Below are 14,528 nucleotides of genomic sequence, written 5' to 3'. Positions count from 1 at the left end.
AATTGCACTGAGCACCTTTTGAATATAAAGCATAACTTGAAATGTCATATCAGTATGACTGAAAATGAATGAATGAATTCATGGAGACTGCTGTCCGCTCATTGTTCCCCGCTGTGGTTTCAGATCACCTTTTGGCAATTGCAATTAGACAGGCATCGACTGAAAATGTCCAAAGTGGCAGAGAGGTGAGCGATGTTCTTTGTGTCTTTATTCAGTTTAGCCATCGATCTGTTTATTGAGCCTTTAAACAGCCTAACACAGCTGGGAATTAAGAACTAAGATGACCTTGAGCAGTGTTTAAGCCCAGACAGTGCCTTCAGCTGTCATCAGAGTAGAGAGATCCAGATACCTGATCCTGTACAAAGTGTCTGTTTGTCATTCCTTTCTAAAAAGAGAGATGTGTTCAGGAAAGACTTCTAAATCATTGTGTCCAAGTAGTGAGCCAATCCCTCTTGTCAAACTCTACATTTCATTTAATTTCTAGTATTTGCTCCCAAGGGAATCTACCTTCTCTTTCTGTCAGGTAAAGCTGACAAATAAACCACCCATTCTTGTTTTAAAAAACAGTTTGTTGGGCTATACGGAGCAGTATCTTGAATACGACCCCTTCCTCACGCCACCAGACCCATCTAACCCTTGGATCTCAGATGACACCACACTCTGGGAGCTTGAAGCCAGGTGGGTACGGAAAACCACAAATGCTAATCGTTATTCCCTAGTGTTTCTATAGCACATATTGATCTTTTTGTGTCCTCCTCCAGTAAGGAGCCAGGCCAGCAGAGGGTAAAGAGGTGGGCTTTTGGCATTGACGAGGTTCTCAAAGATCCTGTTGGGAGAGAGCAGTTCCTAAAGTTCCTGGAGTCTGAGTTCAGCTCAGAGAATCTCAGGTACATCATAAAAAAGTTCTTTCTATAGAGCAGCATGCCCATATACAGTACATACATTATACCAGTATTGCACTGTCTACCTTAATACATTAGAAATGTCCTCATCTTAGCTGAAATATTAATATAAATATAAAATATATTAACATGTTTGACTGGATGTTAAAGCAGTTTGTATCACAGCCGACCATGAGTAAAAAATATTAAACAGCTGCTTTACCACCATTACTCTGCATTCAATAAAACATTTATAGCATCTGTCTATAAATATCCAAAATTTAGATATAGTTGTCATCCAAGGGCAGCTACTTTATTTAAAGATCAACAGTTGTGGAAGGTGTACTAAGAATATATAAAAAGATAATAATGCATCAGCAGCAGTTCAGTGTAGCTGGTTGAAATACATTTTATTTTAACAATGATAAAAATATATCATTCTGAATTTAATCAAAGTTTGTTATAATTTATAAAATGAACCGGTGCTTGATATTGAGACATAAATCTCCAAAGCAACCAGAAACTACTTCTGTTAAAAGAAATGATTTGACTCTGCAGTGTAGCCTAGTATAAAAATAATGGGAATAGTTAGTCAATACCTCAAAAACACACTCGCTGGCCACTTTACTAGGTATAACCTAATCGCTTAAGCACTCATAAACTCAAACATGTGATGAGCCATTCACAAGACAACAACTTAAGGCATGTACACACTGATGATTGGACTTAAAAATGTGATTTAAGTACCTTTGAACGTGGCGTGGTTGTTGGGACCAGACAGGCTGGTCTGAGTATTTCAGAAACTGTTGATTTTCCTGCACAGCCATCTGTAGGGTTTACAAAAAGTGGTCTGAAAAAGAAAAAAAATCCAGTGAGCCAAAGGTTAAGATTTGTTTGTTGATGCCACAGGTCTGGGGAGAATGGCCAGACTGCTTCCACAGAAAAAGAAAGGAACAGTAACTCAAATACCCACTTGTTATAACCAAATTATGCAGCAAATGGGCTGCAACATCAGAGGACCACGCCGGCTGCCCTTCCTGTCAGCTAAGAACAGGAAACTGAGATTACATATCAAACAGGCTGACCAAAATTGCACAGTAGAAGATTGGAAAAATATTCTCCGGTTTGATAAGAATAAGGTGTAAACAATATGAAAGTGTGAATTCATCCTGCCTTGTAGGATGAATTCACTGCACACCGTGGTGTGGGAGTATTTTCTTGGCACACTTTGGCCCCCTTAGTATCAATTGATCATTGTTTAAAACTACAGCTGACCTGACCGTCATGGCCGTCCCTTTATGACCACAGCACACCCATCTTCTGATGGCTGCTGCCAGCAGGATAACGCACCATGTGACAAAACTAAAATGACCTCAAAGTGGTTTCTTGAACTCAGTCAGCCTTGGTCATAATCCAACAGAGCACCTTTGGGATGTGATTGAATGGGAGATTCACGTCATGGATGTGTAGCCGACAAATCTGTAGGAACGTTTTGATGCTATCATGTCAATATAGACCAAAATCTCTGAGATATGTTGTCAGCACTGTGTTGAATCTGTGCCAGAAAAAATTAAGTTCTAAAGGTAAAACATGTAGGTTGGGCCTAGTCTGAACTCATGATCCCACATGGGTCCATACAATGGGAATATATGAATAAATTTGCTGCCATGACAGCAATCACATGACTCCTTCTATAGCTACACATACATTATAAAGCAATATGAAACACAGAAATCACAAAGTACATGTCAATATGATTATACTGAGATTAATCTTTCTTTGATGGTAGACATGATCAATAATGACTTGAGTGGCTTTTTACTAGGTGTACAAATGACTCATAATAATAGGTGCATTTTCATATCAGCAGCAACATGTTGTTACTGTGATTGCTATTACTGGAGTCAATACTTCTTCCCCTGTGTAAGGCATTTTGGAGAGTAATTATAAAATGCGTATAGTAATGGTAATGTTTTCAAAGCAGGGATAGCTGGTAGATGCATCACTTAAAATATGCACACTGTCACAGTGGGCAGAATATCAGAGCCACATACAAGCAGCTAAATGTAGTGTAATCATGTGCAGAGTGGCTTCTCTGCTCCCTGCATGCTTGATTTGTTGATGCCCAAAGTTAATAATTAGGTCAGTTTAATTAAACTCTCAGTTTTTACTCTCCTGGAAATTAACACGTCCACCACTAGCAAGCACGCAAGCACTGTCATTCATAAATATTTTAACCTCTATCCACCTGAAGTTTTTAAATTAAAATGGTTTTCTGCTGATATAATTTCCACTTTTTACAATCTGTCTCTGTTGAAGTCTCCCCAGAAAGTTCAGAAATCCATTATAGTCCAGTCACATTCCTTAACATGTGCTACATTTTCTTTCTTTTGTGTGATGACAGAATGATGGAGCAAATTCATTAATATAAAAGGTAAAAACTGGAACAGGGGTGCCCTCAAAGGAATTACCAACTTATTATTGAAGATGATTTTTTTAAACTAATGCCTAGATACCAAAAGCTGCAGACATCATGGTTTTAATCATCTGACAACCTAGTGCACATTACGCCAAATTAGGGCCTCGAGTTAAAATACCATTTGACTCCACATGAGCATTTGGTCAGCTGAGTTGCATACTCATCTGCTTCTATTGCAAACAATGACTTTCTAAGACGGTGCAATGACACATTTTTAAATTACCCCAAGGATTATTTTTGCCTTGTATTCCTTCATTTATAACACAGTAATACTTTTAAAAAAGCAAACAAATGAGTAAAAAATTATCACTGCATATCTGACGACATACACACTGATACAAACTGATCTATCACAAGCTAATATCTGCCAATAGTACAATAAAAAACAATTAGTTGACCAGGCTCAGTTGTTCGTTGTCACAACGCAGCATGCAAAATTAGTCAGTTGTGGAATTGATGTGGACTGCAAGTAATTATCCCTTCATTGGTTTGAAATAGTTTCCTGTCAGCTGTGTCACCCCAAAGTGCAGGCAGCAGTCATGCCGATACTGTAACTTTGGTTTGCAGGTTCTGGCTAGCAGTCCAAGAACTAAAGAAGCGTCCAATTAGAGAAGTTCCAACTCGAGTCCAGGAGATCTGGCAAGAGTTTTTGGCCCCAGGGGCACCCAGTGCCATCAATGTGGATTCAAAGAGCTACGACAAAACCACCCAGAATGTCAAAGATCCCGGACGCTACGCCTTCGAGGATGCACAGGTGAGGGGTTGCCCAAAAGGAAATGATGAAGAGATATTAAATAATAGCCACAATTGTTTAGTTTGTGTTGCACAATGTAGAGAGGAATAGGAACATTCATCCTGTCACTGGGACTTGGACAGTGATCAAACTAGTGCTGAGTGTAGCTGACAGACCAATGAGATATTTACTCTTAGCAGTTTACAAACCACAGTCTTGGGGATCAGTGAAAGATTTTTATTTTTTGATTTGGTTTTAGTACAACTGTTATCTGTGTCTGACTTCATACTCGTGCTTTTGTTCATCATTCTCACATTATGTGTTTCTTCACCAGGAACACATCTACAAGTTGATGAAGAGTGATTCTTACAGCCGTTTCATCCGTTCCAGTGCCTACCAGGAATTACTACAGGCCAAGAAGAAGGTAACAAAATCAAATAAACCACAAAGCCTGGCTAAAAACATTTGATAAATTAGTTAGTGAGAAAATAAGATGAGAAAAGTAAATGTAGATGACATTACATGACACCCTATTTGGATGTGAACTGACTCTGCAGTCTTACTGATCCTGAAATAAGCCCTTCTAGCAACCAAAGTCACACCTTTTCAAAGTCTGTTAAATTACATTTTATCCCATTCCCAGTAATCCCTTTGCATAAAAACACGTCTGCAACTTGCTTTTACACTTACCTGTAGTGGCATACAGTGTATTCTGCTACAGGAGTAATGTTGATATTTATTTGTTCACTAAGGGACAAAAATCAAGATATTGACAATGATATTATTATTGACTTATCACAGTAAAGTTAACTCATCAGCAGACAGATTTGGAACAATACTGGAATCACAGTGGATTTGGGTTTCCCATGCCTTATTGCTTTAGCAGCCCAGTGCATTTCAGACTCCAAGTAGATTCTTGAAATTACACCTAGTTATTTGTTTTTAAATGAAATATGCTGTTAAATGCAGTTGTTAAGTCTATGTCTCCCAAACCAAAGTGCAAACCAGTTCAAACCAAAAAATGTTGCAAATAAAATCGGACCTCTGCAAACAATAACAGGCAAAGCAGATTTTTACAATATAATAATGGAGTCTCTTTCAGGTGTATTTGATGGAGGAGCTGATCGGGACTCTTGTCAGGCTTGTAGAAGCTCTTATGATTACAGAAAAATGGGATGTCATAACATGCAGAATATTTCAGCATTACACAAGCACATCCACGTGTTTAAAAACCTACCCTGTCTCACACCTCCTACTCTTTATCAGCCCATCTATCTGGCAAATAAGATTTCAGTATTGTATTCATGTTTTTTTTCTTTTTTTTTTAAGAAAAAGACTGTTAAACCTACATCAATTTCGGGGCGTATGTTGTGTTAGTTCTTCATTTTGATTAAATATGATGTGAAAGTAGTATGTCGCTTTACAATGATGGCAGAATATTCTTTTTTATGCCAACTAAAATGAAACAAAGGCTGTATATTTTGTTGATCTAGCTCATGGATTCTTACATATGTGTAATTTGTTTACAGACCTACGAATCCACAAACTAAAGTCACCTCAAATATGTGTTGTTTTTTTTTTTTTGTCTCAGCAGAAAAGTAAGAACTTATTCTGAAGGGTCTTACTCCCAGGTAATGTCCAATGATACCATATCATCTTCATGTGATATATTTGGTTGTTGTCATTTAATTGTTGTCAGCGTGTTGTGATTGCTACTCTACTTAAATGTTGTGCTAAATTTTACCATTGAATGCAATACAAAATGTGCAATTCCAGCACCAAGTGTGTTGTTAAAATACTGTGTACTTCTTCTTCCCTTCTTCCAACTTACTCCCTATTTTCATTCTTTTCTGTCTTCTTATCTCTTCTCCCAGCGCAGGGGAAACCACTGGCATCCAAGAGGTTGACCAGTTGTGTGCCATCATACTAAAATCAATGCCAACTTTCTCTCTCTGGGACATGGAGAGGGGAACCATTTCATCTCTTCATCATCATTGTCTGTCATCTGCTCTTGGCCCAGCCGGATGATGAGCCAAGCCTTCTGTTCATCTGTTGTCCACAGGATGTTGCATGTCCATGGAGGGGATGTTCCTTCTTCTCTCTCCACTTTCAATACCTGATATATTTCCAGTATTCTCAGAAAGGAGGCACTGCTGGACTTGAGGGGACATTGACAGACTGTCGAGATGAAAAAAGAAAAAATGACACTGAAGAAAGTTATACCCAGTGTTCCAGTTCTTTCCATCATAAATGCTGGATCGGAACCTCCCTCCCGTCTCTCACTTCCAGCTGAAACAAATGATGTCAGAGAGAAAAAAAAAAACAAAAAACAAAAGAAAAAAATGTAGAAAAATATAAAATGACAACTTAAACTGATAAATCTAACCAACGTCATTGCTTTACATGATCTGAGATCACAGATACTTTGTCACGCTATGGGAAGTGTTGTGCAGAATGAATATACAATATATATATACATATATATATTATGATTAATATTATTATTTATGGTGCATTTATTTTTGCTTTGCATTATTTTATTGCACTACAAATAACTAGCACATATGATTTTCATTGCTCCTGTAAAGTCACATTCAGATTTACATAAAAAAATGCTGTCTCCTGTCTTGCGTAGAACATAATTCTTTGTTATTCTCTCCTGCATTTATTTTTATACCATATTTAAAGACACTTTTACTTACTTGTATTATTAAAGTTGGCCCTCTATCTGTTAATATGGCCTGGGTCTGATTTTTTCTTTTCTGTATACACACAATTTTAGAATTAAATATTCATTCGTCAGTGAATCCAACGGGTTGTGTACGCTTAAACCATGCACTTTTGCTTTCTGCCACTAGATGGGGTTAAACTATTTCCCATCGGTAAAAAAATACAACAGTTTTCAACACAGATCAGCAAAATGAGCTACGGTACTCTGCAGACAAATGGAGTTTTGTCATGCAAAAGTGTCATCATCCTCCGGTTTGCTGAAAGGGTTATTGTTCAGACTCTACCCATCTGAGGTTTTGCACGGTCTGTTGATGTTTCAGCTCTTTGATGGTAGAAGTGACAGAGTTTTCAGTCTTTGTGCCCAGTGGTCAGCATAGCCAGAGCCGCAAAAGAGACAAACATCATTGTCTCAGTTGCATCAAGGAATGTGAACCGTGGCATTTTTTTCAAAGCATGCTGTTAGTGCATGCACAGAATGATTTATGGATTGGAGGTTACGGGTTTCGTTTTGATGTGGTGCTGTGCCAATAAGAAAGGATAATTTAGGGGGTTTTAGGCAACCATTGTTTCTCTTATCCACTTTCCAAATCTCATCCACTTCCTTAAAAGTAAAGTACCATTAACTGTCAAATACAAGGTGAGGAAATGAAAACCTACGATGGAAAAATAAGATAAGGGAAAATCTGTCATCTTAGTTTTACGTATTATGGATGAGTAGGGATTCATATATAAATATATATAGTCAGAATATTAAAAGGCAGACAGAAAAAGACAGCCTGTCTCTCCTAGATTTAAATGAAAGAAATGAAGCTTGATTTGATTCACACAATAGCTAGGACCAATAGGAAAAACCCTCCCATTCTTGAGGAGGGAAAGGGGTGGTGGGGATTCAAACTAAGGCAGGCTTTACAGTGACTCAAACACTCTCAAAGACAGACTGCAGACAGTCTCCACGACACTAAGATATGGGCTTACTGTGACTGCAGTCTGGAGCTTATTTTCTTAATCTAAAAGCCAAAAAGAGAACATTAGACTCAGAGAGAAAGACGTTGCCCAAGAGGATGGGAAACTGAGCACGTCCCAAACTTTAAGAAGGGAAGAAGAGGAGCAAGGACAAGCCTGAGGATACCGCAGATTATGTTGCCATGGAAACCGAAACTTGGAAGCGGACGCAAGGACCACTGAAGGTGGACGATCTCCCTTGAATGCATCCTTGACACATCACTGTACCGCTGCACACATGAAAAGGTATACGAACCATACATTACATTTCGATAGCACTGACTTTATACCATATTGAATGCCTCCAGACTCAAAAAAGCGCTTCAGCAGATGATTTTACATATAAACTTTCATAACGCATGGCTTGCACTAGTTTCAAATTATTAACATTAAGTTCAAGAAAGTTTTCGATATTAGATAATACACACGGGCTGGTATGGTATCCCATTGTAATGTCTGATTTACACGGAAATATAATGATACATTATTTAAAGGCGCACAGCTTTGCAGCACATAAGAGGAAATGTGACCGTGTACGTGAACGCGCCATGTAGTCTAGCGTTTGGATTTCCCAGAGAGAAGAGAAATTGGCTGAGTGCTGGTTCATCATATCCCACGTGAGTTTCTGACTGACTGACTCAGTGCGTCTCTGAGTGACTAAGCGCAGAACCATGTAATTGGAACGGCGGTAGTTGTACAGCTATTTAGTATAATGTCCCAGCACTGATGGTTTGATTCCCACTGGGGCCACCCATTGTAAAAATATACACCTTCAAGGCGTTGAAAGGTGTTCTGGATAAAAGTGTCTGCTAAATTACTATAATTAGTGGCTGGAGGTTCCAAGTAATTAGTGTTGTGAGTGAGAGAATTAGTGAGTGATGACAGGCTGTTGTACTTTTCTTCTTAGTGAGCTTAAGAGGCAGTTTAGCCTTTCCAGTGAATACAAGACTGAGACATAATGATCTTAATGAACAGTATGTGTAGTAAGATCATTTATGTTACTACAATAGCCTGTGGGTGCTGAATAATCTCTACTCTTTTCTTTTCCTCCCTGTTCAGTTGCACAGATTTATATTCCCTTATGTGTTCTCTTTGTGTTGTGTGCGCTGATGCCTCTCCAAGTTGGTTTGAGAACATATGTGTGCATGTGTGCGTGTCCCTACAGTATGCGTGCGGGGAATGGTGGGGAGTTTGCCTTCTGATCCTGCTTACAGCTCTGGTGACTGCACCACCTTGTACAATCTGCTCTGATGTCAAAGAGGATTTAGCACACAGACACATTGTAATTTCTTAAGCAACAGAAAACACGTCATTGTGAGCCTCTGGAGATAGTAACACTGGCATTTGATAGCAAACTTTATTAACACTGTTAACGTGTCAAGTTTGCGCTTATTATACGTAAACGGGAACTACGCGCTGATGCTGAGGAACGTGAATTAAAAAGTAAAACTGCAGTTTGGCCTGTTGTGGCAAAACTTTCAGTTGAGAGCAAACTTTGATAAGCCAACAAATCATGAGAGTCTTCAAGAGTAACCATCCTATTACACAGTGGCCTGCTGGTGTAGCAGGCCACAGTAACTCACCAAACATTGCTCAAAGCCAGAGAACTGACATCCTAGTGAAGATCCTAAAGTGTTGCTCGTTAGATAAAGAATCGCTTTATTTCATAGATCAAAAAAATATAATAAAGTTTTCAGCTTGAAATACCTTAAACAAGCTGATACAGATTATAAATGTAAGACTGTGAAACAAAGCTATTAAAGAGGAAACAAAAAGAGAAAACCGTTTTGTTTAAGTGCAAATAGAAGGTGGTGTTAATCGCTGTAGGTTATGTCTGCAGTGACAACTAGTGTACTATCACAGGATTTCTAATTGGCCTTCATCCCCACTAAAGCACTTTATGTTGCTGAGGCGAAGAAGTTGTCTTACATTCTTGCCAGTACTTAGCTTGGAAAGCATTATATCTGGGCTGCTAGTCATTATCAAGACGGATTGTGGTGACAAATGGCTACCCGAACTGCCTAAAGCGGCCTCCTGGCGATGTTGGCATTAGACACATTTACACAGCAAAGCCCCTAAAAAGAGCCCCCCAACCCCCAGCTGTTAATGAACCAACAGTGAAGCGTAGTTTGGGAAAATGCAATCCGCAAATGCAGATAATGACATGGTTCCTCTTTGTGTAATTGGCTCCGAGTGAAAACATTTAATTTACCTCTCTTTCCCTTTTTCTCTCTCTCTTTGTATCCTGTGTATGTGCGTTTAACACTGTATGTGTGTCTGTGTGTGTGTGATTACACACACATGTGTGGCCACACATGGGTGCATGCGCGTGCGCGTGTGCGTGTGTGGCTACCCGTGTGTGTTTGAGGTTTGAGCTGCACGGTGAATTAAATGCAGTTCTACTGTAATTAACTGCACTTACCAGTCTATGTATGAGACTTTCTGACGCACCAATAATTGAGGCATCAGGTTTTGTTTGTTTTAACCTGCCTTTGAAGACGTGCTGGGAAGATGTTTCGCATGGTTTAGTGGAAGTACATCTGTGTGTACAAATTTGAAAGCCTTGGAAAGGATTCTCCTTTCTTTATTCAATTATTTAACAACTGGATATTTGAAATCTTCAGATATTTAGCTGCTAGGCTGGCCATTTTCATGAATCATTTTGTTTTTCATTTGACTTCAAGATTTGAAAAAAAAAAAGGCCCATTGTTATCCAGACAGAAAACATTACCATGGTATTATCATGCCATTCTGAAAAACAAAACATAACAAGTTCCCACTGATGATAATAGCTGTTTTCCAAAAAGCTTGTGTCTAGCTCAGCAGTCTCTCTGGTATTTGTGTCTGGCATTTGTAATTTCATTAGAGGTTTGAATTTTGGAACCAAGGTCTGCCACAGTTCAGTGAAGCATATTCAAAGTATTTGTGGTTCTGGTAAAACATAAAGCTGTGTTTGTGGACAATATTAGTGTTTAGCAGACACAAAGGTTGTGCTCAGTTCTGTCCCAGCATTAACACTCAAAACCACAGTCGCCTCCTGTCTCTAGGACTGTGATGATCGGTGCAAGAATAAAAATCACAAGAGTGACAAAAAGAGAAAGAAAAAGCTCACAAGGAGAGATGAAGTTATATTTTTCATGAACCCCAAGTAGTGTTGGTTTTGTTTCCCGGTGGGTCATGAGTCCAGAAACCCCAACGAGTCTGCAACCCCCTCTTTTTTCCCTTATCTTCTATCCCCAACCACTAACCATCTACCTCAGACTCCCCCAAAAGCCCCTGAATCGTTACCCCAAAACCACAATTTGTCTTGCAAGAGAGATTGATGGGTATAGCTCAGCAGGGCCACTACTCTAACACCAGCTGAGTTTGGGGGTGGAGAGGAAGCGCAGTTGCTGACTGTATAGGTCATTTGTCATGCCCTGTGTACACAGTCAGTCAGGTCATCCCTCCCCAGCCCCAAGAGCTATCCAGGCTGTAGATCACCGGAGTCACACGGTGCTACATAAGAGACTGACAGAGGGAAAATGGGGAAACAAGAGCCTGGACACAAAAGCAGAGCATGTGACCCTGATCAGGGGTTTGTGCACTTAAACCCCCAGTCAGCAGGAATAAGATGGAGCAGGTAAAGACAAATGAGACTGTCCTTAAGTGGAAGGTAGTTCACTGAAAGATGAAGTGGGGTCAATATTCTCTGATACAGCAGGTGGGGGAAAGACAGTGGGATTGTTTACTTTAGTTATTCTAACCTTATGGTGGGTGAGTGTAGGGGAGTATATATGGTCTGTATGTGTGCAAAAATGTATCTCTAGAAGAACCACAGACATTTTTTGGATGTCCAGTTCCCAATTTCTGATTCAGAAATGCTTTAGGTGCCAAAATCATAATTTCCTGTGTAAGAACTGGCTTAAATGTGTGTCATCTGGACACACATTGTTACTTCAGCCATATAATTGATCTAGTTCCTTAGCAGACTGTACGCAGATGTCTTAAGAAAAAAGCAAAGCAAAACCAAACTATAACAAAAAAAGCCATAAAAAAATTCATCAAATTATATTTGAACGACAAAAAAAATTAGCAGTGCACTCCATTTTCTGTGCTAAGTAACTGCAACGTATGGTCTTATTTAAACAAAAAAAATAAAGGTTAAAATTCATACTATATATCTGGTAGATGGACTAACAGCTGCTGTCTAGCTTATGGCAAGTGCTGCTGGGACAGTGATATACAGACTCGAGTGCTCATGCTGCTCAGACAGAGCTGCCATGACCTCAGGGTCAAGGGCAGAAAAAAACGAGGCAAAAAACAAAGTGGATTATGATAAAGTAATTTGTTCCATGTCAGAGTGAGTTGCAGGTTCAGGAAAGGAACAAAGAGAACATACGAGCACAGCAAAGAAGAGTCTGTGAATAGTAGCAGCCAATGGCCTTGAGGCCGTTTGGTTCTCTGTCAGAATTTCTAAGTTGGTGTCATGCAATGCTTGTCAAGAGCAACATCTGCTGAAAAGATGCTTGAGTGATGGTCAAAAATGTGCTGGCGCAAATACTGACAGCTTGCACACGGGCGCGTACTCCGTTTTGACTCAAAGAGGAATCATTTCTCCAGATCATACTATCTCTATGGTGCTGGCATCGTACAAAAGGCACTGGTGATTATGGACAATATAGGTCCATAATCACTCTCACTTTAGTTTTCTTCACGTATATCACCAAAGAGTAGATGAGTGAACTGTACGGCTCTCTGACTCTTTCCCTAATAACATGCAGATGGGCCTCTCTAATGCCTGTTTACATATCTGCGGCATAGTTCATGACTAAAGTAAGCAAAGCCCTAATTATTTTACCCAGCGACGGGACCAATAAAATCAACTTCCCCTTCTCGTTATGGGTGTTTAAGTGTATCCTTTGATGGCAGGGCTTTATTTATTTTTGGAAGAGTTGCGTAGCCGAGAGGAAAGCAAATAGAAGTAATGACACAGAGATGCTGACAAATGGGGGCCCTGGTGATGGATTCATTTCCTCAGTGATGCCTGGAAGGCTAAACTGCAAAGGTGGCTCAACAGGAATGAACATTCTCACAGTTGCAAGCATAATTGGCAACATTAGTATCATGTAAGCAATTGTGTGACTGTCATGTTTCATCTCATACTACCTAAATGTGTTACACCAGCTTTAGTGTAAATGTCCAGATTCTGTATGTGCAGATGTCTTACTCAGTCTATTCGCTACATTGTATAGTAATGTATCTCTCTTTGCAGAATGCTGTGGAGAATAACTATCCCTGTCATACTGGCTGGGGTGCTCTGCATCACTGCAGAGACCAAAAAGTCCCGTCCTCAGGGAGCCATCCCATCTCCATACAAGTCCAAAGGGAACCTGTCCGCAGACCGTCACCACCGATTGCTTCAGCAGAAACCAGAGGTGCTATCCTCTAGCCGGGAAGCCTTGGTTGTGACAGAGCGCCGTTACCTCCGCAGAGACTGGTGCAAGACCCAACCTCTTCGTCAGACAATCAGTGAGGAGGGCTGCCACAGCCGCACTGTGGTCAACCGTTTTTGCTATGGCCAGTGTAACTCCTTCTACATACCACGGCATATGGGTCCCAGCTCGAGTCAGGGACAGAGTCGAGGCCAAACCTCAGGCTCGGGAAGAAAAAACCACAACAAAGCCCAGGAGCCATTTCAGTCCTGCTCCTTCTGTAGGCCACATCGCATCACACAGCTCACAGTGCAGCTAGACTGCCCAGACCTGCAGCCCCCTTTCAGACACCGCAAGGTGCAGAGAGTCAAACAGTGTCGCTGCATGTCTGTGGATGTGAGCGGCCATGGGAAACTGTGAAGGGGGACTTAAAGGTCTTTTAAATTTGGAATGACATCATTTATGTGCTGTCAGAGGCAGAAATTCACAAACTTAGCCAAACAAGGACTGGCTTCAAGAGGAACTGTTCTGCATCGCGTTGTACAAAGAATGGCTTGTCTTGCAACAAAATGAAACATGGAACTAGAAATACACAAAAGCTCAACAATGATTTAATTAGAGAGTAGCAGCCATGTTGACATGCCAGTGCGGTTAAAAAAAAGAAAAAAAAAGAATAAATCAAGTGGCTGTGTAGAGACAGTGATAATAAAGCTGCTGGTGTTTAACAATGGACATTTTTTTTAGTTTTAGCATTTCAAAAATATCACATCTACCTAAAGGATTCAAGAAAGTACCTCTTAAATATGACAGAACATTATGGACACTGAGGATGGCCAAGCAAAAGGAAGTGCATTAAAGTAATGTCCAACTGTATAATTAGTGCAACCACTTAAAACAGTCTTTGTAAAATGTGTATCTATAGGTGGTTCTACAATCTTAGACAGCTTGTCAGTATCTCTTTTGCCGTGTTTCACAAGTATTCTGTTACCCTTTTTGTTTTGTCTTAACATGATGATGTCAAAGAAAAGATGAAGCAATTCACAACATCCACCTGTTTGGATACAAACCTGATTGTATACTGTACATTTTCCACAAATATACTAGCCAGGAGAAAAAAAAATAAAAAAAACTGCAGCATGTGTAATGGAGTTGCAATGCAATGTATACAATATATACACGTGTGTTTTAAGTATGTAAAAATATATTAAATCTATTTCATATAAAACAAAGTGATGTGTAGTGTGCATATAATTTGTCATATGATAAACAGAAATTGATCACCAATAACA

General features: G+C 39.7%; 2 protein-coding genes across 5 annotated transcripts in view; both read left to right on the top strand.

Moving 5' to 3' along the window:
• The window catches only part of rgs7a (regulator of G protein signaling 7a), a 51,354-nt gene extending 44,526 nt beyond the window's left edge, over positions 1 to 6,828 (top strand). Inside the window, exons 12-18 of one of the 4 annotated variants that reach the window (XM_005474271.4) lie at positions 124 to 185; positions 568 to 678; positions 762 to 887; positions 3,928 to 4,114; positions 4,428 to 4,517; positions 5,685 to 5,724; positions 5,973 to 6,828. In XM_005474271.4, coding sequence (XP_005474328.1) covers positions 124 to 185; positions 568 to 678; positions 762 to 887; positions 3,928 to 4,114; positions 4,428 to 4,517; positions 5,685 to 5,708 — 600 coding nt within the window. In that variant the 3' untranslated portion in view covers positions 5,709 to 5,724; positions 5,973 to 6,828. Of the gene's footprint in view, positions 1 to 123; positions 186 to 567; positions 679 to 761; positions 888 to 3,927; positions 4,115 to 4,427; positions 4,518 to 5,684; positions 5,725 to 5,967 lie in introns of all 4 variants that reach the window. The other 3 variants (XM_005474270.4, XM_019367113.2, XM_005474272.4) reach the window with 3 other exon arrangements.
• Positions 6,829 to 7,671: 843 nt separating this feature from the next.
• On the top strand, positions 7,672 to 14,468 carry grem2a (gremlin 2, DAN family BMP antagonist a). The gene is made up of 2 exons (XM_003438408.5): positions 7,672 to 8,071; positions 13,080 to 14,468. Exons 1-2 carry the CDS (start codon positions 8,064 to 8,066, stop codon positions 13,657 to 13,659), a joined length of 588 nt encoding a protein of 195 aa, XP_003438456.1. The 5' UTR covers positions 7,672 to 8,063; the 3' UTR covers positions 13,660 to 14,468.
• Positions 14,469 to 14,528: the final 60 nt, after the last annotated feature.

Source organism: Oreochromis niloticus, linkage group LG13 (assembly GCF_001858045.2).
Source record: "Oreochromis niloticus isolate F11D_XX linkage group LG13, O_niloticus_UMD_NMBU, whole genome shotgun sequence".
Classification (NCBI taxonomy): Eukaryota; Metazoa; Chordata; class Actinopteri; order Cichliformes; family Cichlidae; genus Oreochromis; species Oreochromis niloticus.
Note: the sequence above shows the minus strand (reverse complement) of the source record. Positions and strands in the feature narration are given on the sequence as shown.